The following is a 23,721-nucleotide window of genomic DNA, read 5'->3' as shown; positions in this document are numbered from 1 at the left end:
AGGCGAGTCGCACGCTCCGCAGGTCCCCTCTCCGAGTTGACTCCTCTGTTAACTCGGTCGGTACTTTTACCTTCCAATTAATTTTTATCTCTTTGGGCTGAATAAATTTTTATTTTTTGAAAATTTTTTAAATCAACTCAATGGGCTGACAATAATAAGTGTATGAATGTATATTAAATGGTGCAAAAAATACACAGAATTACGTGTTTTTCTTGTTTGGGAAAATGACAGCCCAGGATGTGTTTTGATAATTAATACCCGTCAAGGATATGCTAAGAACAATTGTTAATGCTGAAAATGTCCTTAGTGGGTATTAATTATCTAAACACGTCATTGGCCGTCATTTTCCCTTCTTGTTTTCTAGTGTACTTATCGTCAGCCCAATAGGCTGACAATAACAAGACCGTTATTATCTTCGAACTTCAGTAGTAGTCAAACCGGCTTTAGCGTGTGTGTTTTTTTAAAATATATTCGGATATCCGAGTCAGCTTGCGCGCACCTCAACTTATTTCAGGGTCTTGAAATTAATGGCCGAGCAAATCTCATGTGGCCATAACGTTTATTTTTGGCATTCGTAAAATTTGAACTTGCGACATCTTGGTAGACAACTCTTTGGCCTTGTTTGACAAGTGAGTTAGAGGGTGGGATAGGATTACTAATTCTATGGGTCCCCTAATTCTAGGTTTGATTGCACAAAATGAAAGGGGATTAGTAATCCCATGAGATGGGCAATCCCCTCACTAAGGAGGATTAGTAATACCTTGGGGGACTAGATATTAATAATCCTGTCCCATGAAATTTAATTACATTGACCCAATTACCTTTGGTCATTTGGATAAATTATGCAATTACCCTTGAAATCTCACCCGTGCACCAAAAAACTACCGGAAATTACCACTAATATAATGAGTATGATATTTGCCGTGTAAAAATTAGATTATTAATGCATCAGTCCATTTTTGAAGAGTAAATTAAAAATATCCATTATTTTCGTACATTTTTTGCGCAAGGGTAATGTTGGAACATCAATCTTCCAATCCTATCCTACGTGTGGGAAACAAACGTAATATTACTAATTCCATCCCTTTACGAATCCCACTCCATAATCGTATCTCCTTACGAATCTCATCTCAATCCCATTTCCTTACTAATCCAATACATTTATCAAACAAGGCCTTAGGACTCATTTCAGAACGCAAAAAAAGTCTTTATTGTTTAAGAAGGCAATTTCAAGCTCAAAAATTATAGACTTATTAAAATCTAAAAGTATGTAATATGGATCTTATTTGAAAGATCTTTTATACAATGCAAAAAAAAATTGAAAAATTATTTTTTATTTATATTATTTTTTAATTAAAAATATTAAATAAACTATTTATTTTTTAAGAAAATTTCTGGAACGGGGCCTTTTAGTTGCTTTCTCACCGCTTGGGTTGACTGGCCTTTAGTGGTTGAAGCACATAGAAAACTGAAAGCATCATTAAAGAAATTAGAAGGTAAAGCTAAAAGCAAGTAAAAACCTTACCAATGGAACATGCAATTATTTTTCCATCGACAAGGTTCATCAAGAGGCTTGTTTTGTAGGTTAGAAAATCTCTCCAATTAATCGCATCACTTGGAACAAGTGGTGGAGCTAGGATTTTGAACTCCGAAGGATCGGGAGACCGATTTAATAGATATATATTTTTTATCCGAATATATACCAATCAAAATGATTATAGCCTAATGTAGTTAAAGTATACTAATCATTTTATTTTTTTTCTTTAGGCTACTTTAATTGTTATGTGCTTATTTTTTTATTTATAAAAGAAATTGAGAAATAAGAATGTAAAATAACCGTTTTTTATCAAATCAAACCAAAATTATTAAGATTATAAGTAAATACACGAATAATTATCAATAATATTCAAATTTAGATATGTACAAAATAAAAATTTTTAAACTCGAACACTCGGGAAGCTGGGGCCCCGGCCCCAACATAGCTTTGCCCCTGCTTGGAACAATTATGGCTGAGCTGTATTTTTGTAATTTTCGCCTTGTATGAGTGTTTATGGTTTCGTTCATAACCTCAATTAATTTTGCTGCAAATTATTGAAATCATCAAAATAAGTCTGAAATCTTGCGAGACATCTTAGACTTCGGGGTTTGCTCGCTGTTAAGGTTTCAAGTTCAAAATCCTCCAATTGCAATCAACTCTTGTGGGGCAAATTCCAACGGTTTTTATTTTGACTTTAAATAATTTAGTTAGCGAACGAAGAAATTGATTGCTCTTGAATTAATCGAAGTGTTCGAAGCTAGCCCAAGAGATGATATCGTGGTTTGATCTGATCTGATCGTCTTCTATTCGGCTGGCTGAGGGACAAAAAACCGTGGACCCCAAAGTAGTTGGCCCATATTATTCATAAGAAGACAATTATTAGCACTCCCAAAAATCCTAGGATAGCTCTCTTTTAGTTTTGGCCGCCTACCCTGTCCTTTTGAATGAGTGGAGTACAGCTTCGTTTCACACACAACTCCACGACACCAGATCGTCCTCGTGAACATAATTTACAATTCGGTCTTGCTAATTTTCATCCGTTAGGCGAATTATAATAAGTGAATGGTAATAAAAAAATAAGTTTAGATATTAATACATATTTTTCGGATATTAACATACTTATTTCGGATATCGATATATTTTTTACACATTATCCTCCGCACACATTATCCTCCGCCTGATGGGCGGAGGTTGGTTAGCATTTTCCTTTACATTTATTATTCTCATCTCAACACTAATAATTCTCAGGTTCCTAACCCATGCTAGTTCGTGGTTTTATTAAAGTACATTGTCTGTAAAGTAAGATGTCCGATATTTTAAGGACGTGCATGGCCTCTCCCGAGTTGGAAATTTGAAGGGGCGATTTTCTATCCTATCGCGATTCTAAATTGATGAACTGAATTATTTCTTTTGACATATTCTTTGAATAGAGTCAATGGAAATGGTCGAATATCGGCAGCCATACCTTTTTCTTTTTCTTTTTTTTAAAAACGGCAAAATTTTATTAGGAAAATTTGACAATAGACACATCAAGTGGGAGGAGAGGAAAGGAAAATCAACCAAAGGTTGATATAAAATACCAAAAGGGACTAAGCCCAGGAAAATCATCTGAGCCGTACGTGCATTATTCCATGTTGATAAACTTAACAATTTGTTTTTACAAAATGTTACGTTGTTGGGGAGAGACAATCTGGATGGTTGTATATCGATTTGCAGTAATGCACGTTATACAAACTTATCTCGAGAATAGTAGACAATCAACATTAAGAGACCGTTCAATGTGTTTAGGACAAATGTTCGTCTAGTCATGTAGTTATCAACAAGTAATTAATCAATTGGATGTTTTGCATAGTTGGTTAGCTAGCTCGGGTCATCGACAGGAGATTCGTGGCAAGCATAATTCGAAGATCGATCTGCACCCTAATGAGTCGTGGAGAGGTCATTTTCTGTTATGAAACTTTCAATTAATATGGAATGCTCTCCAGTTCTTCGTAGGGCTTTTGGGTAGCTGAATGGTTTTGTTCTATTCGTTTGCTGGTCATTTTGGAGCCTATTTTGATGATCGAGGTTCTGTTTAGCTGACTTGTCGAGAAAATCAATCATGCCAAAATCTTGTTTTTCAAGTATCGATCGATCGAGTGATATGTTTTCAAAATCATTATTCTGAAAAAATGAAGCTTAAAATATTACTATATTGAAACCAATTTCTCTTAATATAAACTAACTGGACAAGACTGCGAGTCATTTCTCGAGAACTAGACAGTATCCTATTTTGGTGCATGGATAATGAACGCACACATTCATTTCGTATTTAAATCTTGATTCAAGTTCTGTTTGAAGTGTATTTTTCTTACTTTCCATTTTTTTTTTTTAATAAAAGCGAATACAGCTCAAGGTTAGGTGAGTGAGCAAACACAACTCAACTAGTTAAATACGTACCTTTTCTTTTTTTTGAACGGCAAAATTTTTTTTATTAATCTTTGAACAGGATACAAAGATTAACGAATCAAGGAGAGCGGCATGAAAACCATTTCTAATCTTTCTCTACTCACCATCATACAACTAGCAAAGTTGTGCAAGGAAAGTTGGTTATATATTTATTTGGCATTCTCTTCGGTCTCTCAGTATGGGTCTTTCTCGAGTCCATGAACTTAGACGATTGGAATCATTCGCTTTTTAAGATTCTATCTAAACTCTAGACTAGTATCTCCGCACCAAAAATGATGCTTGTAGAATATCGATTGATATATTATGTAGTTTCAAAAAAGAGTTCGAATTCAGTGTTCCAAATTTCAAACATAACACAACTTTTCACACTAAACTAAAATTAGATGAATACACTACAAGATGGATGTTCAAAATATATTATCCTATATTTCCAGATGATCATCATTCTAATAATTCTTCGAACTCTCCTCCACCAAATATTCCCACAGCCCCTAGTCTAGATCAGATCGATCGATCCCATTTTTGAGAAATTGTTCCCTTCCCAGCTCCCACCTACCCTGTTTATCTCTCTCTCTCTCTCTCTCTCTCTCTCTCTCTCTCTCTCTCTCTCTCTCTCTCTCTCTCTCTCTCTCTCTATAAATAGAACACTCATTGCTTGCACTTTACACATCAAACTCTCAAGTTCAAACAAAATAAGTACTCCTATAGTAGTATTCTTCAGACCATGGCCATCTCTAAGGTTCTAATTGCTTCAATCATCGTGTCTCTCCTTGTTCTCCACCTAGTTGAAGCTGATGAATTAACGGTAAGCGCGGCGTCATCCTTCTTCTACAATTGAAAGTTATATTCCAAAAAATAAATAAACAAAAAAAAACCTGCATTTATTATGTACCAAGGTGGCCCAAGTCTTAAAGAGGTCTACGATAACAGTAAGCCTTATGAACAAAGTTTATTTTTTCGTGTTTTTCACATAAACTTTTTCTTTCAAGCCTTCAAAACCATTCTTATCGAACACAAGTACTTGATTCAAATACCCTTGTCTTAAAAACATGAAATGTACGTTTGCAGGCGAGCACCAACGTTTCCCAGAGTACCTATGTTCCCCGAAGCGGTACGTTTGCATTTTCTTCACACTCCCAAGTGATCTCTTGCAGTTGTAACTAGGACACGGCTTTTTTACAGTTGGACATTTGGATTACTCCACGGACTCACTCTGATCCTATTAGAGTAGTTGAGCCGTCTGTTTTTGTCGGACTAGTTATGTAGTTCAAGGACACGAAAAATCATCCTTATCGAATACTTTTAAGTACTTATTCAAATACCCTTGTCTTAAATCCTTATCGAATACTTTTAAGTACTTATTCAAATACCCTTGTCTTAAAAACATGAAAGGTACGACAAGACAAACATGCATGATAATCAGACTAACAACATGCGATCAGGATGAGTTTGTGTCTATTATGAATTACACACTAAAAAGTGACGGTTTGGATCTTCGAAATACTAATGTATTGGATCAAGTGATGAGCAATATCATATTGGAATGACTTTTTGTTAATTTGCACAAATACGTACTCACTATGTCTTACAAAATAGATGGCTCTCGAGTCATTCAAACAGGATCAGGGTGAGACCCTGATGACTCAGGGGGAGACCTAGGCAGCCAGACTTCACCGTGAAGTCTGGGTGCCAATTGTCGAGAAGTCGTATTCTTATAATTTCTATTTAGTATCTTCGTTACATGTTCTTAATTATTTTATTCACAACCCCTCCCTTTTATGTTAAATAATTAAATGTGCTACTATTAGGGATATACTGTAGTAACATATAACTATACGGCTTCAGGTTGCACGGAAGCATGTGCTCTCAGGTGTCGGTTAGCGTCGAGGGAGAAAATGTGCAAGAGGGCATGCGGGACCTGCTGCTACCGGTGCAGCTGCGTGCCGCCGGGGACTTCTGGCAACCAAGCGCTCTGTCCCTGCTATTACAACATGACTACCCATGGCGGCAGGCGCAAGTGCCCTTAGAAACCTACTGTAATTTATATAATTGAACTCAGTTGATTGTGAAAATTAATTAATGACAGGTAAAAACAAAATAAAGGGTGTGGAGACAAAAGAAAAATATGATCGATCAATCGATCATAAATAAAATAAAATAAAATAAATGGCACTTCTGTACGATGCTTGACTGTACTGTGAATCAAACTATTTTGTAGTAATAAGTACAAATTTGTGGGCTTTGTATTTGATGTAACTTGAATAAAATATGTTTGATGTAATTTGATAGTGAATTTTCTTGCTTTGATCTCTTTTTTTTGAAAAGGATTCATGAAGTCGACCCCAAGTGATTGAGACTTAAGGCTCGGTTTGGTTTGGTTTGGTTTGGTTTATCACTTTATTACCCATCTATAGTTCTTTTTTCTCAAGAGTAAAGATCCCGTTTCGCTAAGGTTTTTATTTTGTAAATACTTATTTTTTATTTTACGAGACATGTCATTCTCTCACAATATATAACAATTTAATTCAAAAAATAAGTACTTATTTTCCTTAGCGGAAGGGGACATAATTGAGGCCAATCTTTTTCTTCTCTTTTATTTTTATTTTTTTTAATAAATAGGCCAATCTTCTATACCTAAATTTTAGCAGTGTATTGATAGGTGCGTAAATATGTCTATTTACGCCCCCTAACTTAAGCTTGTTGTGTCCGTTTAGCACGTTACTTGGGGTTTGGTATTTGTTAATTGCGTTTTAGGACTCTCGATGCCGATGGATAACATTTAGAGCTAAAGTGCAAATTTGAAATCTATTTGGTGTCAAAGTAAAATTGGGCCGATGAAATTTATCAATGCAAGTTCCTAGATAAATGAAAGAGATGCACCGTATAAAAGTCCTAACTGCAATAGAGATGCACTGGAATCTGGAAATTGGCCATATGACTTGGCAGTGGGCCACGTCAATGAATTGTTTTTAGAATTAATAATTCTTTCGGGAATTTTAGGGCTGCCAAGTAATTGGTAGCACTATAAAAAGAAAAGTGTGGATTCGACTCCGGTCTTACCGGATATTATGTTACGTCGGGGTAACCCATTAACTTAGGACTAGAAAATCGTCAAACATGTACTTATGTATCGGTGCAATTTTCGGTCACAAAATCACGCGGCAATCTCTAAACAAATTTTTTTTACTGAAAAATACACCGAAACAGAGAACATTGAAAGATGGGTAAAGACTTTTTTTTTTCTTTTTCCCGGCAAAAGGAATTTACTAATATTTGAAAAAGAGATATAAAGATTAAATGGACTAAGGACACAACGATTAGTGCCACCCGAAGCCCAGAGGAAAAAACCAAGAAGATAAGACGCCAATCAAAAGCAAAAATCCTACAAAAAAACCACCCAAGCCAAACCTCCTAAACCAGCACCTCAAAACCAAATAGCCTAAGATGAAAAGAAGCAACCTCCAACACGGAAAACCCAAAACAAACCGAAACACGAAACAAGAACGTTACTAGGAACCTCAAAAGCAAAATGCCCAACCTGAAGTGAAGAGAAACTATTTCAACAAGCAAAATTGTGGGCATTATATCTTATAGAGGTCCAACATTCTAAACCCAAGGGTCACGGGATGATTTGTCCCGTAATATTTTAGGGCTCTGAAAATGCGCAAGCTAATTCAGACATTCCGTTATGAAAAAAATTGTGGGCGTTACGGGATTCGACTTGACGTTGTGTGGGTCAAAAGCCCATCTTGTTTCCCACTGGTTTTCCAAGTGTTGAGGGTCCGCCATAAGTTTCCAACCCATAACTCATCCCTCATGGCCATTATATATTAAACGTTTTCGAATTATCATGCGACATTTTCACGCGGTAATGTTAGACAAATCACATAGTAGATGGGTAGGACATCAACAATCGACAATCGAACATATTGTTGAGCAGGAACATCGCGCGCGCGAAGCACTTCAGTGAGTTAAGATTGACGAGCTCAATCGGTTGCATTTGATTCCATCTAAAGTGTTTATTGTGTTGGGCACTTGGGCTCGTCGACCAGGCAATATTGTAAGAACTCAAGTTAATCAACCATTCATATATAGCTAGCCACATGGTTGAGAAACTTTAGAATACATTTATTGGTTGGTGATTATTACAATTCTTAAAGGAGTTGATATTCTTTTTGATGAGTTGGTATGAGGATCCAAAACCGAATTAGGGGACAGTGTTGTGCAGTGATGTGCGCAGTACTGTGCTGAGTATCTCCAAGCCATCGGATCGTGCATCCGAAGGCTCGGATCTCATCTCAGCAATGAACGGCTCTCGATCGTTGGTTGCCGAGATGAGATCCTAGCCGTCGGATGCACGATTGGACGGCTCGGAAGTGTGCAGCACGGTGCTGTGCATCTCACTGCATAGCACCAACCTGAAATCCTCCAAAACCTCATGTTAAAAAAAAATTCACAGTCACATCCAAATTACACACAATTTAAATAAATAATAACACACATAAACTTGTGGGACCACACACTGGTGGTGGTATTTATTTTTTTTATAAATGTGTGCATTTTCACTTTATTCTTTTATATTCTTTTACAAGTTTTAAGAAATATTTTTTACTCTTTGCATGATTCTCAATAAATTTCTATATCTATCTCTCTGTACTCATTATCATTCATTACATCAAAAAAAATTCTCAAAAATAAAAACCAAACAAAGAATTTGTGTGTGGTCATAGATTTTTCAGGGAAAAATAATCTCACCATCTCGTATATCACTCTTATGGTTCCACTTATACGAGTGGTTATTTAGTGCTCTTGGGGCTCGTTTGGATGCCACACTATGAAGGGGTATTGTCCAATCCCCCTTCTAATCCGTGGGGCCGGTTCTATGGCGTGGTTCGGGAAGACAAAAACCGGGGAGATTTGATAATACCCCCTCCTCCATAACCACCCCCCCCCCCCCCCCCCGAATACCCCCTGAGGGGAGCTTACATATGGCTAGGGTTTGAGCTGGCATTGTGGAATCTCCCCTCCTAATACCCCATCTCTCTTCCATTTCAACTACAAAACATTATCCCTCCATTTTTTCTCTCATCCAAACTAAGTATTATTTAATCCCTCTATCATATCAATGTAGGCCCACCCTTCTTACATAATACCCATACTATCTAATCCCCCTTCTTAAATAATACCTCTAAATTTAATACTGTATCCAATCGAGCCCTTGGAGCACTGTTAAGTAGTTCCAAGGATTTCAAACACACATTGGAGTTGGAGCCACACTTTAGTGGTCAAGAAGGCCCGTGGAGTACGACGTGACAGTAATCCCAGAACAAGTAATAATTTTCCCACCTATACACTAATAATTTTCCCACCTATACACTTGTCTTCTTCCTTCAATGAAGGCCTAAAATGAGAAATTCGACTATACTTAGGGATGTTTCTATTAATCAACAAGTCGTGGACCACAATTTTTAGATTTTGTCCTATTCAAGTTTTATTTGTGTTTGTTAATTTTGTTCCAAATTTTTATGTAATATTGGTTCGTTTTAACGATAGAACCCGAAAAAATAGAAAATCATGACTTTTACACAAGTTTTTTGAGAGTCAATTTTTTGAGATTTTTCCTTCAAATATTTTCAAAAATCTTTATGCAAAAGTCATAATTTTTTACTTTTCCTACTCCTCTCGTTTAGACGAATTAATGATACATAAAAATTTAACGCAAAACTAACAAATATAAAAAAAATTAAATAAAAATAGAACCAAAAAATTGTACTAATCCACAATTTGTTGGTTATGGAACACTCCCTAATTGAAAGTGGAAGGAAGTAGAGAGCCACCAAACATAGATGACTCTCTCTCCTTTAATCCTGGCCCACATTTTTATTTTCCGTGCCACGTGTTTAAGATTGTTGATTGAGAACGAATTTCGATTCTCGTGCTATTAATTCTTTTGAAGATCAGTCCATACGGAGCAAATGCTCCAGCTTCAAATGGGCTCCCCGCAAATTAGCGGTGGGATTGAGCTCACAGAATTAATCGAGACGCACGTGAGCTCAATGACGAATCTATGTGTGGTCATATGGGGGCCACGGCCCCCGAGTCCTTTCGGGTGAGTTTTTTTTTTAATTTTAATATTAATATTAGCATTTTTTTTTGTTAGTAACACCTAAATATTGTATTTTGTATTAAGTGCTATTTAGACATTTAAATTCTTTAAAAATGTGTTCGTTTTGGATCCAAAACCCAATTTTTCTTTTTGCGTCACGGTCTCCCATAAGTTTTTCCTTCAATTATTTATCTTATTTCTCTTTTTATCCCTCCCTACATACTACTCAAAAAACCTCCTTCAAAATCTAAACCAAACAAACTATAGATTTCCGAACCTTGAAATTTCAAAATCTTATCCATAGTTCGGCCCCCGCGTTTACAAAATTCTGGTTCAGTCCCTGCGTGAGCTAGTGCAAACATTTGAGTTAAAAAATGGATGACATGGACATTGTACACGCTGGAAAGTAGTGGCTTTGCTGATTTGGCTTCCCCGTAGGACTTGGCGCGACGATCCAACGGCTGTGAACAACAACCGCTTCAAAACCGTCGATCGTGCAACGACACGAGAAAAGGGTCTCCCTGGGCGTGTAAATGTGAAGAGAGAGAGAGAGAGAGAGAGAGAGAGAGAGAGAGGCCGTTTTGGGAAGCATTCATTTCATTTTGCAGAACAAAAGCTTCGGTTTTTACGTCTGTTGTGGGAGTGATTATGACAGTTAGCAAATTCTGAAAAGAGAGAGAGAGAGAGAGAGAGAGAGAGAGAGAGAGAGAGAGAGAGAGAGAGAGAATTGAGCTTCACACAACTCTTGCTTAACTCATGATTCTTCTTCACTCTAATTGGAACGAACATTGAAGGTTAGTACTAATACTCTTGATAAGGGGTAATAGCAAAGACTGTTTGCTTAATTACTTGTTCCAATTGTCTTCTATCTTCTGATGCCTTAGATTCTCACCAAATTTTCCAATGTTTTCTTTTTCAATCGAAAAATGGGTTTCAGTCAAAACTTGATTACGGTTCTTCACAAGAAAATGAAAGTTTCAATTGCTTTTCAACTGGGTTTGTTCTCCTCCAATCAATTGAAGAACAAAGCAGTTTTTTTTTTTTTTAATAAAAAAAATATGTTGTGGGAATATCTACTTTGAGTGACTATGAATTTAATGATCTAGTTCTACGAGATTCCTGAATTCATGGGTATATTTCCAATTATATTCTAACACTCCTTAATAAGGAGTCCTTATACGAATAAGGTGGTAGTATTGAATGAACGAGATCCACTGAATTCAAGTTTCTTTTCCATGGTCTCTTCTCTGCTTTATTCTGTTCATCTCTCTCTCTCTCTCTCTCTCTCTCTCTCTCTCTCTCTCTCTCGTATGTGGGTGCGCTTTTTTTGGTGAGGAACCTGATTCCCTGATCATAAAAGGACGAATCAGCTTTTCTTTCTCCTCTTTTAACCTCTTTAATACTCGTACTTTTGTCTTTCTCTCTGTTCCTTCACCTTCTGTTTCGTTTTCCTTTCCGGGGATATCAGATAGCTCCATTAGAGAGAGAGAGAGAGAGAGAGAGAGAGAGAGAGAGAGAGAGAGAGAGAGAGGCGCAGAAATATCTGGGAATTAAATTGAACTATCTATTTTTACTCCCTTTAATTAAGAATAGAGGAATACCCCCCGGCCCCCTCTTTCTCGCTCCTCTTTTCCGGCCGACTTTACGGTAAGAACGAAAAACACAAAATGCTGATTCCAACCAATCGATCTTCTCCCCTCCCAACTCGCCTTCTGTTCTTATATCCTCTCTCTGTACTCTTTGCTTCATGGAAAATGCTAATCACCGCTAATTAGACAGTCATTAATGTAAAAAGTCCATGGATATATGTGAGTGTTGTATATCTCTAAAAGCGTATTATTTGAGAAAATGTCTTGAATATCTATTTTTGTGTGTACATTTTGTGTGCATTATCTACTGCCTGGTGGACTGGGATTAGCAGAACGTTTACTTTCTTAAACCCTGGATTTCTCCTTCTATCTTTTTGCACAAAGTCTAATTGCTGAGACAAACCAAAGATCAAAGGATTTCTCGGGGTGGGTTATGATCCATTTTAGGTTCTATTCGATATACGTGTATGCAGTCCAAGAAATATGGACAAGAGTTGAGACATCATGAGGTGTGGAGGAACACCTGTGAAGGCAATCCGATAATTAGGCGATGTTAAATTGACAAAGTCGTCCTTGAATTCCCATTGAATTTACTTTATTGTTGACTAAAGAACAAAACCCATCTATCTGGTTGTCTCTAAAATTTGTTGGTATTTGGGTTTGTGATCAGAATTTGCAGCGTGTCTTCTTATTATCTTCCCTATTTTTGGATTGTTCTTGACATCAATTTGTCTGGTTTTGTAAAATAGGAAAATGCTAACCGTCATTCGGCGTTGGTTGAGCACAAAAAGTTTCTTCAACTATGATAGTGCATAGACATATGTCTTGAAGTTCCAAATTGTTGGCATGAATGATTCGAAGAAAGAGACTGAAAGATTGAGTGCGATCCATAGAAAAAGTTCAAGCAACAAAAATTGCGAAATGGGTTTTGGTGGGTCTGACGGTGAAGATAAGCTTCGACGTCCCACTGCTAGTATTAGCAAGAGATTTAAGCTTCCGAGAAAGGTAATTGCTTTCACATTCTTATTTGTAAATTAGAGCAACTTGTCTTCGATGTTGGATTGGAGCTAATCCTGTTTTTGTTTTCTTTTTAAAGCAGTTTTTCGATGACTGCAACACAGTTGATCATGCCTCCATCCCTCGGAAGCTACGTTCAGGTGTGTAATTGGGTAAAAAAATGGAATTTGGAACTCTCCTTTAATTCCTGTCAAATGTAGTGTGTGTGTGTGTGTGTGTGATTTTGCGGGGCAGTTAGTTTGAGCTGACAGTTTATAATTAGGTTCTATATGGAGGATATGTTTATAATTGTACTATAGTACTTTGCTATGGTGGGACAAAACTGAGTGAGGCCTTTGCCTTTTCCTTTCCTTCTTTCCGCGGGTGAAAGATTCTTAATTTTTTTTCCCAATATGTACTTATCATGGGTTTTTTCTTTCTCACTATTTGCCTGATGCGATTTTCATGATGTGTATGTAGAATGTTGCCTTTCTTGAATTTGATAAACTTCACTTTTCTAAAGGATGTTTGAGCTTTTAATGAATGAGAAAGGTTTTGGTTTGGAAGAAACAAGAGAAAACACAATGCTTGATTGATTTCATAGTCGTATTGCTCAATGCTTGGTAAATTGTTTTCATTTAGATTTTAATGCTCGGAATGTATTGTTTCATATTACAGCCACGAAGAAGCGCAATCACGCATCCATTTCTCCACCATTATCACATAAGAAGAAGAAGGACCGTGTGATCATTGGAGTCCAATTACCTAGAAAGGATGCCATAAAGAAAAGCAAAAAATCGCATGTAGTAGATCATCTCTTTCTCCAACTTCCTACTGATAAAAAATATATATTTTCTCCAAGTTCCTGTTGTTCTTTTACGGTTTTTCCTTAAGGCATCTAGTGAGGATAATGGATTGCAATTGCAGCAACAAGGAGACTTAGAAGGATCTCTAGGTCAGACAATGGAAGGGCCAATCACGAAAGATGAGGAGGAAGTAGTAGAGACTCTGAGTGCTTTGTCTGCGATGTTTGGCTTTCCTACCAATGAGCAGAACGATTTTGACTGTAAATTGGTTAATGAAAAATCTTCGCCTTTGCTAGAGGGAGATATCCCAAGGCCTACATTTCAAGGTTTTCAGTATATGTTGTTACATTCTACAGTATTTTCCCTTCTTGTGGACTTCGGGTATGCTAAAGTATTTATTTTATCAGATCCCACAGCTCCTGAAAAGGAAGAGGACTCAAATTCAAATTGTCCCTCAACTGCTGCAGAGGCTGCAAATTCTTCGTTACTGGAAGGGTCAGCTCTAGAAACTTTACAAGTTGAATGTTCGACCAAGTACCAGAACAAGTTAGATAATACCATTTCTCAAAGAAATCTCCAACCATTGTCTCTCTTATCAAAAAGTGAAAACATTGACGGGAAACCATCCTGGAGTTCTGTTGGTTGCAAGGTTCAATCTGACCTAAGCCTGGGAAGTGGGTGGGTAGCATTCGGCTTATGTGAATAAATTTCTATATTTCCTACTATTTGTTTTCTTAATTTCTTACACGACATTGATCTGCTGACAGCTCTAAACATCCCAAGCACGAGGAAGCCACGATTTCCACTGGAAAACCAGTGGGTTTCTTTTCAAAACCGGTGAGTTTCTTTTCTAAATGCAGGTCACTGGTCACATATATTCTCTAGTGCATAACCCATGACTTAAGGAGGGGTAATTTTTTTTGAGGTTATTCTCAGACTACTGCTGTCAGCACCAAACACGAAGTTCAATATACCCTCCAGGGGAGGAAGAATAGTGGTATACTTCTCACCTGAATGTAATATTTTTGCTTCATATAGAATGATACTTGCGTAGCATATAGAATCTTATTATTGTCCATCTATTAATACCTTGAAAAGCTATTAACCTTGTTTCTTTGGTCTTAAGGTTCTGCATTGTGGCCAGGCTTACTTTCAGCACAATCGCCTGGTTCTTTCCCCCAGGGACCTACCATGGAGTAATTTTCTTAACTTAATGGTATTAGACCTTTTGGGTAATCTTAATTCCTGTTCTTTAAATCTGGGTTTCACTGTTTGCTGTTTTAGGTCATCAACTGCAAAAACTCCTGGCTGTTTGCATGTGGCTTCTTCTTTAGCCCAACCTGGTTCCTTGGATAATGGTGTTTTGACAGATAAGGTAAGGGAGGTTTTTCTTACTTACTTGAGGTTAAGAAGTCAATTCTGCTATTGATGTGAATATAATTCTATCCTCCTGTGTTTACTATATCAAGATAATACGCTCGTTCTTTTGTCTTCTCATCTTTCGTCTTTGCATCTTATTTTAGGTTTAGAGCAATATATAATGCCTAATGATCCCTTCTATGTATCTCTTTCTTTCCTGCTTGTAGTATGGTAGCTTCCCTTCCTTCATTCCCTGTTAGTTTAGTAAGTCCTGAAATCTTTCTTATATTCTCTCTTTCCCAGAGGTTCGAATGGATTACAGTTCTTTCACCCTGTGGCTGTTCTAACGAATAATATCAAGTCAAAACATTTCACCATTTGTCTGATATTGACGGGGTCCTCGGTTTTTGTTGATTATACAGGATTCTATAGCTCCAGTTGGTGGAAAGAAGACATGGACGGGATGTTCAGCTCATATGTACATTTGTCATCTAATAAAGGACTTGGAAATTGCTGGGAGAGAAGATGGGTCACCTTTTCAGCCTACTCTGTTAACACCAAACGAAGGATCAAAAGAAAGTGGTTCGAATGGAGCTGTTTCTTCACACACCGTAATTGCTGAGAAAAATCCAAACGAAATATGGAATGCCATTCTTTTGCACAAGAGGCTCCTTCAAGATCAGCAACAGGGTCCTACACAGAAACAGGTGAGCTCATTTTTCTATCGCTGGTAATTTGTTCTTTCGTCTAAATCTGAAATTTTTGTTTTTTGCAGTGTTTTGATTTCTTGTCACTCTCAACTGGAAGTGGTGGATTGGAAGCGTCTAATAGTACTAACAAAGTGGGGAATGTGCCCGAGCCATTGACACAGTTTCATATTCCTTACCTGAACTCACTTGTGCAAAATCAAACTGTACTGCCTTTCTCTATGCCCCAAATTCGGTTTTGCTCCACTCCTTTTGCTGACAACCCTCCATCGGCTGCAACAAAGCAGGTGATTTGGTTTCTCTCCATTCTTGCTATATTAGCTGCTTTTTAATTTTCACGGACCATGGAATTGAAGCATGGTTTTGCAATGTCTATTCTTTGTATCTCTCATCCTACTGCAGTGAAACCTTTTTGGGGGAGAGAGGGGGTCCATGGCTCCCCTTGATCTTGGAATATTCATACAAGTATATCTGTTAATCTATTATATAGCGCGGAAAAACCTTTCGTTCGTTTAATATAGTGGTTGTCCAACATTTAGGGTTAATGCCCTTTTACCACTCATAATTTGAGATTTGCACTTTCGAAGGAAATCATTGAATAAAGGCTTTTTTATTGTCACATGTTAGAAGAATCTAAACTACTGACTCCATCCCAAGTTCCCAACCCATGAATAAGTGTATCAACTGCCTCTCTACAGGAGTTAGAACACACAACCTCATCGAATGAGTACTTAGCATCTAGAATTATTGATATTTGGCATTAGTTTGCACTAACATGTTTAGAGCACGTCCACCCGTTGGTGCCAAAATGACATTGCCAAAGTGATTTTATTGCATTGCCAAAGTGATTTTATGGCTTGCTACAATGTCAAAAGGCCAAAAAATAGCATTGTCGCTACACCGGTTTGATGCTATTTTAGCCAACTCCAAACCATTGAATTAAACCCATCTCATTATTCGATGAAAATTAAATGGCTTGGATGATGTGGCAAGTTTGGCAATTACCAAATTAGATGCCAAATTTGGCACCAAGAATGGCATTGCCAAATTTTGGCATTGAGAATGGAACAAGGGTGGAGAGGGTTTTTCCCATTCTTGATGCCAAATTTTGGCTTTGGCATGGGAACATCAGAAACTTTATATTTTCATACCCAAGGGTTGGTTCGGTGTATCGTATTCTTGAAGGAAAGATTTGGCATGTATTTTGCATTTAGATGTTCATGACATAGGAAATCATGTGCAACTTTGGCAATCCTTGCTTCATCCCTGTACTCAATAATTTACATATGTCGATGTGGTTCAATGAATTATCCAAATTAGGGAGATTCAGTACAAAAGTTGATGGGATACCAAACTTTTAAGTTTCGCAGCCATTATTGTCTGTATGGGTTAAGGACTCTATATCAGTACCTCAGGCATTTACAATTTCCAATTAGTATACCTCAGGCATTATTATCTACAATTCATGCATTCCATTCTACTGCATACCATCACCATTATGTAACATCAAGAAATTCTTCTTTCATTGATAACAGGTCCAGATACCACCAACTCCACATGTGGGCACCCCACTTTTGGGTCATAGATTGGGTTTCTCGGCCTCACCAAAACAAGAGCAGCAGCAACGGATTTGGGCAACTCAGTACAGGCCCACGGGAGTTGCTGCTACCCATTTTCCGAATTGGCATGATGGAAGATACGACCCGTATGGATTACATTATGCTCAATTCATCCTCCCACCTTCACATTCTTCTTCACTAGAAGTACTCGGCCCCAAGTATTCGCCCATCTCTCAACAGCAATTACTGTGCCATGAGCACCTTTAAGTAAGGACTCGGGACTATCACAGTTAAGGGGGCTGACGATGCTTCACGTCCGAAGAATGGGTAACATCCTTTCATAGTAGAATATGAGATGCTTGAGCTCCATATGATGACTTTCCGAGCAGTAAGTTGATGTCGCAGTTTTATGATGTCTGATCATTTAGCATCTTCAGCATCGAAGGATTGATTAGCTGCGCCATTAGGTGTGGAAGTCTCCTACTGATATATACAGAGAGGCATACAATATGGATGTGTATTTTAATCTTTAACAATCTTTGCTAGGCTCAGGTTCGTTTAAGGTTGTCTAGCTACAATTTCATGTTGTTCTAAAGCAAATGACATCAGTGGAATTTACTTACCCAGTAAAAGTAAGAAGGCAAGGAATAGAAGCGAGACATACACATGTTTATTAACTTCTTCGTTTTGGGGTCTCAAAACCCCTGTGCATGGTGTTCAATAAATTTTCTCCATTTATATACCTCCACTCATTACTCTCAAAAACCTTCCTCTTTTTTTTTGATTGACCTCTCAAAAACCTCCTTCAAAACCAAAACCGAACAGATTTCTTTCACAAACCCTTGCATTGGTTACATATTCAGAAGGAAAATAGTAGCACTTAATGCAGCAGTTCCCAATTATTGCGAGCTATTTTTTTTCTGATCGGCAATTATTGTGAGCTATTGCACATTCTTTGACGAGTGACGGATGGGATGAAGGTTGAAGAAAGTTTACGAGTAAAACAGCTAGGTCTCCCAATTTTCAAAAAACATTTTTAGGTCTCCCAAAAGTTTGAAAATGAGTTTTTGACAGTAAGTTTCTGATGAGTCACCTTTGGTCTATTAAAACCCTGGGCATGGGAGCTAAAAGCTTGTATAGTTGAATATAGCCCTTCCAGCTTCTACTACCAATCATTGGTCAACCACAACCAAACAAGTTATAAGTTCAATAAAAAACAGAAACGCAAACAAGTTGGTATAAAACTGCACTTGGACATCTCTCTCTCTCTGTTGGTATAAAACTGAACTTGGACATCTCTCTCTCTCTCTCTCTCTCTCTCTCTCTCTCTCTCTCTCTCATAAAACTGCACTTGGACATCTCTCTCTCTCAAGCCAAAATTCCCAGCTTTTGCCGCTGATCCTCCCTGCTAAGTAGATTACTGAGAGAGTGTAACAGTAGAGACGATTCAAATGACAAATGAGTTAAACCAACTCAAACTTCAGTATCCTTTCCAGAAGAAATGCTGCTAGAAAGAGTACTAAATCCGTGAGGGGGGAAAAACAGAGAATTCGTAAACAATGTGATCATATGAACTCAACAACAAAACTGATTAAAAAAAAGCTCAACATCATAAGCATATCGCAAACAATCTTGTCCATGTATAAGAGGAATCAAACAATTATGGCAGATGTAGTGAAAGAAATACAAAAGTCGAGGCACAAAAGATGGAAGATCGAGAAACGTCGGTCCACGAACATGATATGGCTGCTGCTAGAATTCTTTACTCCAGCTTTTCCAACTCTCCCATTCTCTCTATAATTGCCTGCAGTTTTAAACAAAGCACAGCCCCGATGATTCCAAAATTGGTATTTTACAATCAAAAGCCTTCCCGACTTTTGAGACAGACATAGGATAGACATTCTGCTCCCCTTTACAAACTATTGGTGAATTGAAATCAAAATAGTAACTGACGATCAATAAGCAATTACAGACACGATAACCACATACCCGCTTGCTTGTTTCTTGGAGCTCCCCGGCAAGAATGAACTCGTCCAGTATCAGATATACCTATTTCAAAAGAGCCGGGGATCAGAACAAGAAGCCAAGGCAAAAACAGACACATGAAACAGAATGCAGAATTAAACAGAAATTTAGCGCACAAATTGAGCTCTTTAATTACAATATATAATGATATAACTAAGTCTTCGACCCAGCATCAGCAGTTCCATTCCAGCAGGATAGTAATTCCCTCGGTTGCATGAAAATCGCGTAATCTAAGCCCACAGTAGAGAAAAATGCCACAAATAGCTTACGCACAACGTCATGCTACCATCCACTCACATTGGTGAAACACAAATCTAACCACCGTGATCAAGCCATTTACTAACGAAATTTCAAATTCATGTTTGTTACAACCTTTAAATAATTCTTCATACAACATGAGCAACTGTCAAATTTGTTTGGCTAAGTTACCGGAAAGTACGTATACAACAGTAATAGCAACTTGAAAAAAAAAGATGTTAAGCCATAAGAAATCCCCCAAAATCAGGGAACACCAGCCAATGCTGGTTCTTACTGTCTAAACACCCAAAATATCAAATTCCAAGTTAGTAAATTTATACAACTTGCATGTCTAATCCAGACAGACAAAAATGGAATCTAAGGCTAAGGAACAAGTTTTGCAAAGAGCCACAACAAGTGCAAATAAACAGCAGCATGAAATAAATTTTTAACATGAAAATTGAGAGGAGTAGGGCCAATACAAGGCACACACACATGCAGGATAGAAATTAGCTTAACTCAGATATCATTCGTCATTACATAGTTTGGACCTCTGACAAACATAATTGGGGAAATTTTGGGAAATACGCTCCCTAGAAAACAAAACAAGAGCTCAGGTCATGAAAAAATTGCTAAAGTGGCATTGTGGCAACAACTTATTATCTAGAAACTCAATAAGAAGCACCAATTCAGTAGCATATGGGAATGCAAAAGAAATCACGACATTGATCACAGTATATAAAAATAAATTATGACACAAGCATGGAACGAAAATCGAAGAGAGGAACAAACCTTGTGAAAATTAAATACCAAATCTAGCTCGCAGACATTGCTGAAGAAGTGATCCAATATCTCCACAAACAAGTGGATAGACTCCAAATATGCCAACTCATTATCCGTTATATCAACACACAATGAGAAAAATAATCCAGCATATCTCCTGTAGATAACTTTGTGTGTACGGAACTGCAACAAAAATTAAACACAACTTACATAGCTAACAAGAAGCACCTGAGTGAAAACATTATGTACACTTTTATAAAAAAAACAAATGCTGGAAACCTTTTGCAATAAATTAAAATCCTAGTGAAGAAACAGCACCAACGATGGTACTTCATAAAGCATGAACCTATACTTCATTCCATGAGTATACCCGCATAGCACTGATGACTATGTGAGCCAAAAAAGCAAAGAGGAAGTGAGTTCAGAAAAGAGTCACTACACTGGTTAACTCAGCAGCCAATGTACTTCTGAAACCATCCAAAGCATAATCCAACCAATGAGTTAAGAGAGATCATATCGAGATTATAAGACAACCAATCATTGCTTCATTTTCAGATTTAAACTGAGGCTCTATATGGATAGATGTGGATTTTGAATCAAGGTATTAGTGTTCAATTTCAAGAAAAATGGACGAGGTATTAGCTGTGAAACTATGGTGTAAGATAGATTTGAGGTAGAATATATGTACTTTACTGGAATGCTTGCATAACTACACTGCTTAACCACGACTGATAACCAAATCAAGCCATTCGAGTACAATCTTGTGTTCGATTTGTTAAAATTTTGTCCAACATCAGCTTGCAACCTAAACAAACCAAGAATGAACAAGCTACTATTCGACACAGTTTGACTTGGGATGTTTACAAAGTTGAAGCTACTCGTGATCGGTTCGATAATAAAACTCGTTCTGTGCATCAATTAAACAAGACAAGCTTAATCAAGCTACTACTCTGCTCGTTTGACTTTGGATGTTTACGAAATTGAAGCTACTCAAGTTCAGTTCGTGAATTGTGATCGGTTCGATAATAAAACTCGTTCAAAACCTGTGCATCAATTAAGCAAGCTACTACTTGGCTCGTTTGACTTAGGATGTTTACGAAATTGAAGCTACTCGAGATCAGCTCGTGAATTTTGATCGGTTCGATAATAAAACTCGTTCAAAACCTGTGCATCAATTAAACAAGGCAAGCTTAAACATAGATTTCAAGCTTGTTAAGTTTTCAAACCAAGCCTGAAAATCCATTGCTCGGCTCATTTATTAGTCCTATGCTTAACACAGTCATTCAAAACATACCTCAACGAAATTGGTGAACTTGGGATCTCTGTTGACAACCAACCGATGAACCTACCAACAAAAAGAAAAGAAATCTCAAACCCTAATTCTTGGAACCAAGAAAAACAAATAATTAAGGAAAGACAAAAAAATCCAATAAGGACGAATTTTACCTCGAATTCGACCTTGTGCTTCTCGGATTCCTCGAGAGGAATGTAGTACTTCGCCAGCCGAGTCTTGCCTTGCCTGTTCTGCAGCAGTATGAACCGGATCTGCCTCATTCACAAAAAAGGAAAAAACAAAATTACTAATTTAAGAGATTCTTCAAAAAGAAAAAAAAAAAAACGGAAAGTGCAATCGAGGGTACCATTTTGCGAAGAAGGAACACACGGTTATCAGCGAAGGAGAAGAGATGATCAAGGATCGATTTTGGTGAAGCTGAGGAGAGTCGTCGGTTGGAATTTGCGAGGAGAGAGAGAGAGAGAGAGAGAGAGAGAGTCAGAGACTAGAAAATGGAGGGCCGCACCGTAGGACCAGTCTAAAATTTTTTGGAACGTTTGTTTTTTTTGGTTCAGGCCCCCGACTAAATTCCTACTTAGATTTGAGTCAAATTTTAGATCCTATTTGCTCGTTTTAATACATCATCGTGGCTGCAAATTTTTGCATTCTAACCGCAGATTTTTATGTCATACCTGCAAATTTTTGCACATTATAGCTGCAAACCTTTACGCTACAACTACAATTTTTGACACTATGACCTCGTACTTTCACATTGTGTCTGCAAACTTTTGCACTAAAACCGCAAAATTAGGCTTTGGCCGCAAACCACCAAGTACAACCTCATGGCCTCAACGTATAACTTAGAGAAAATGACGGCCAATGACATGTTTTGATAATTAATGCCCGTCAAGAACATTTACAGCATTAACAATTGTTTTTAGCATGTTCTTAGAGGGTATTAATTATCAAAACACGTCATCCGCCGTCATTTTCCTTATAACTTATGGGTCAGAAATTTGGGTTTTCGAGTTGGGCCTTCTTTGGATTTCATTGGGCCTAGAACTACTTCAATTTTAAGTTCAAAAATAGTAATTCAAATAGGTCCAAAAAGTGGTCAATTTTTTAGGAAAAATGATGGTCAATGACATGTTTTGATAATTAATACCCGTTAAAAATATTTTCAACATTAACAAATATTCTCAGCTTGTCTTTAGCGGGTATTAATTATCAAAAAACGTCTTGGTCCGTTATTTTCCCAATTTTTTAATTTGAAAAGTAATATGTTGAAAATCATTTCCTTGGAAACTAAATTTATAAAATTTTCGTGGAGGCCCTCAATTGGTTAATTTCATTTTTACCCCATAAAATATTTGGAGATGGAATTTTTTTTTTCTTCCAAGAGTTAGTAATTGTAACTTATGATTTTTTCAAAAAAAAAAAACTTTTTATGTTCCTATTTTTTTTTTTCCATATATTAGAATGTGAATTGGATTGTACACTTGAACTCATGGGGCAAAATTAGACCTACTAAGCCTTAGGGCATTATCTGAGGTTCGAAAAAATTAAATAAAAATAGACCTACTTCAGTCCCCAAATTAATTCGAGAATCGTAGTTGCGTAATTTTACCATCTTAAATATTTATCTCAACAATTATTCCCCACTAAACTATTCTCCCTGTTTTGTTAATTTGTAAAGAAGGAGCAACGGTTATCAGCGATCGAAGGTTATGCAAAGGAGAAAAGATGAACAAAGATCGATTTTGGCAAAGCTGAGGAGGGTCGTAGGTTGGAATTTGCGGAGAGGGAGAGTCAGATACTAGAAAATGGAAGAAAGGACCGTAGGACTAGTCTTGGACATAAGTCACATAATTTGAGTTCGCCAATGAGAGTGCGTTTTCAAACCACATGTGAGGATTGAGAGCGTGAGGATTGAAAGTGTAAACACATGGCATTTTGAAAGATTGTGTGTGACTAAGCTCTGGGCTAATTGTTGGCACAGTTGGTTGTTTTCTATTAATTCTTATTAGATTTGAGTCAATTTTTTTAACATCACATTGTTCGGTTTTTGGATTCTTATACCAATTCTTCTCAACTTCGGTCTATATTTTTTTTTTCCTGATTCCTCTCATGACGAAATGATGCGACATCATGACGTAAAAATTTGACACAAACCTTAAAAGAAATTAAGAGAAAAGAACCAGAAGACTGTGCCAAAACCTCGTCAAAAAGTTAGGACACATAGGGGCCCAAACCAACCAAGCCTATTCGGGTTTGAGTTTGGTATTTGCTAGCTCAT

At 37.2% G+C, this 23,721-nt stretch overlaps 3 protein-coding genes across 10 annotated transcripts; 2 read left to right on the top strand and 1 right to left on the bottom strand.

The window, feature by feature from the left end:
* The first annotated feature begins 4,666 nt into the window (after positions 1-4,666).
* Positions 4,667-6,093, top strand: LOC131334460 (gibberellin-regulated protein 1-like). The gene is made up of 3 exons (XM_058369486.1): positions 4,667-4,790; positions 5,054-5,096; positions 5,831-6,093. The coding sequence occupies exons 1-3, from the start codon at positions 4,710-4,712 to the stop codon at positions 6,010-6,012; spliced, it is 306 nt and encodes a 101-aa protein (XP_058225469.1). The 5' UTR covers positions 4,667-4,709; the 3' UTR covers positions 6,013-6,093.
* Positions 6,094-10,635: 4,542 nt separating this feature from the next.
* Positions 10,636-17,784, top strand: LOC131334459 (uncharacterized). Of its 7 annotated transcripts, none has more exons than XM_058369483.1 (14): positions 10,636-10,885; positions 12,430-12,685; positions 12,777-12,837; positions 13,355-13,479; positions 13,604-13,808; positions 13,890-14,160; positions 14,250-14,319; positions 14,419-14,479; positions 14,609-14,678; positions 14,767-14,857; positions 15,264-15,548; positions 15,617-15,835; positions 17,084-17,119; positions 17,156-17,784. In XM_058369483.1, the coding sequence occupies exons 2-14, from the start codon at positions 12,527-12,529 to the stop codon at positions 17,372-17,374; spliced, it is 1,872 nt and encodes a 623-aa protein (XP_058225466.1). In that variant the 5' UTR covers positions 10,636-10,885; positions 12,430-12,526; the 3' UTR covers positions 17,375-17,784. The 7 variants fall into 7 exon arrangements, with proteins under 7 accessions (XP_058225466.1, XP_058225467.1, XP_058225465.1 ...); XM_058369484.1 differs by having other exon boundaries at positions 17,084-17,126; positions 17,163-17,784; XM_058369482.1 differs by having other exon boundaries at positions 12,780-12,837; positions 17,084-17,784.
* Positions 17,785-18,677: 893 nt separating this feature from the next.
* Positions 18,678-22,033, bottom strand: LOC131334458 (AP-2 complex subunit sigma). 2 transcript variants are annotated; one of them, XM_058369478.1, is made up of 6 exons: positions 21,793-22,033; positions 21,599-21,697; positions 21,447-21,497; positions 20,162-20,335; positions 19,097-19,156; positions 18,678-18,911 (listed from the first exon to the last, which is right to left on the bottom strand). In XM_058369478.1, exons 1-6 carry the CDS (start codon positions 21,793-21,795, stop codon positions 18,870-18,872), a joined length of 429 nt encoding a protein of 142 aa, XP_058225461.1. In that variant the 5' UTR covers positions 21,796-22,033; the 3' UTR covers positions 18,678-18,869. The 2 variants fall into 2 exon arrangements, with proteins under 2 accessions (XP_058225461.1, XP_058225460.1); XM_058369477.1 differs by having other exon boundaries at positions 18,678-19,156; positions 21,793-21,997.
* Positions 22,034-23,721: the final 1,688 nt, after the last annotated feature.

The sequence above is a fragment of the Rhododendron vialii genome, chromosome 7a (assembly GCF_030253575.1).
Source record: "Rhododendron vialii isolate Sample 1 chromosome 7a, ASM3025357v1".
NCBI classification, from domain to species: domain Eukaryota; kingdom Viridiplantae; phylum Streptophyta; class Magnoliopsida; order Ericales; family Ericaceae; genus Rhododendron; species Rhododendron vialii.
This window is presented reverse-complemented; position numbering and strand designations above follow the sequence as displayed.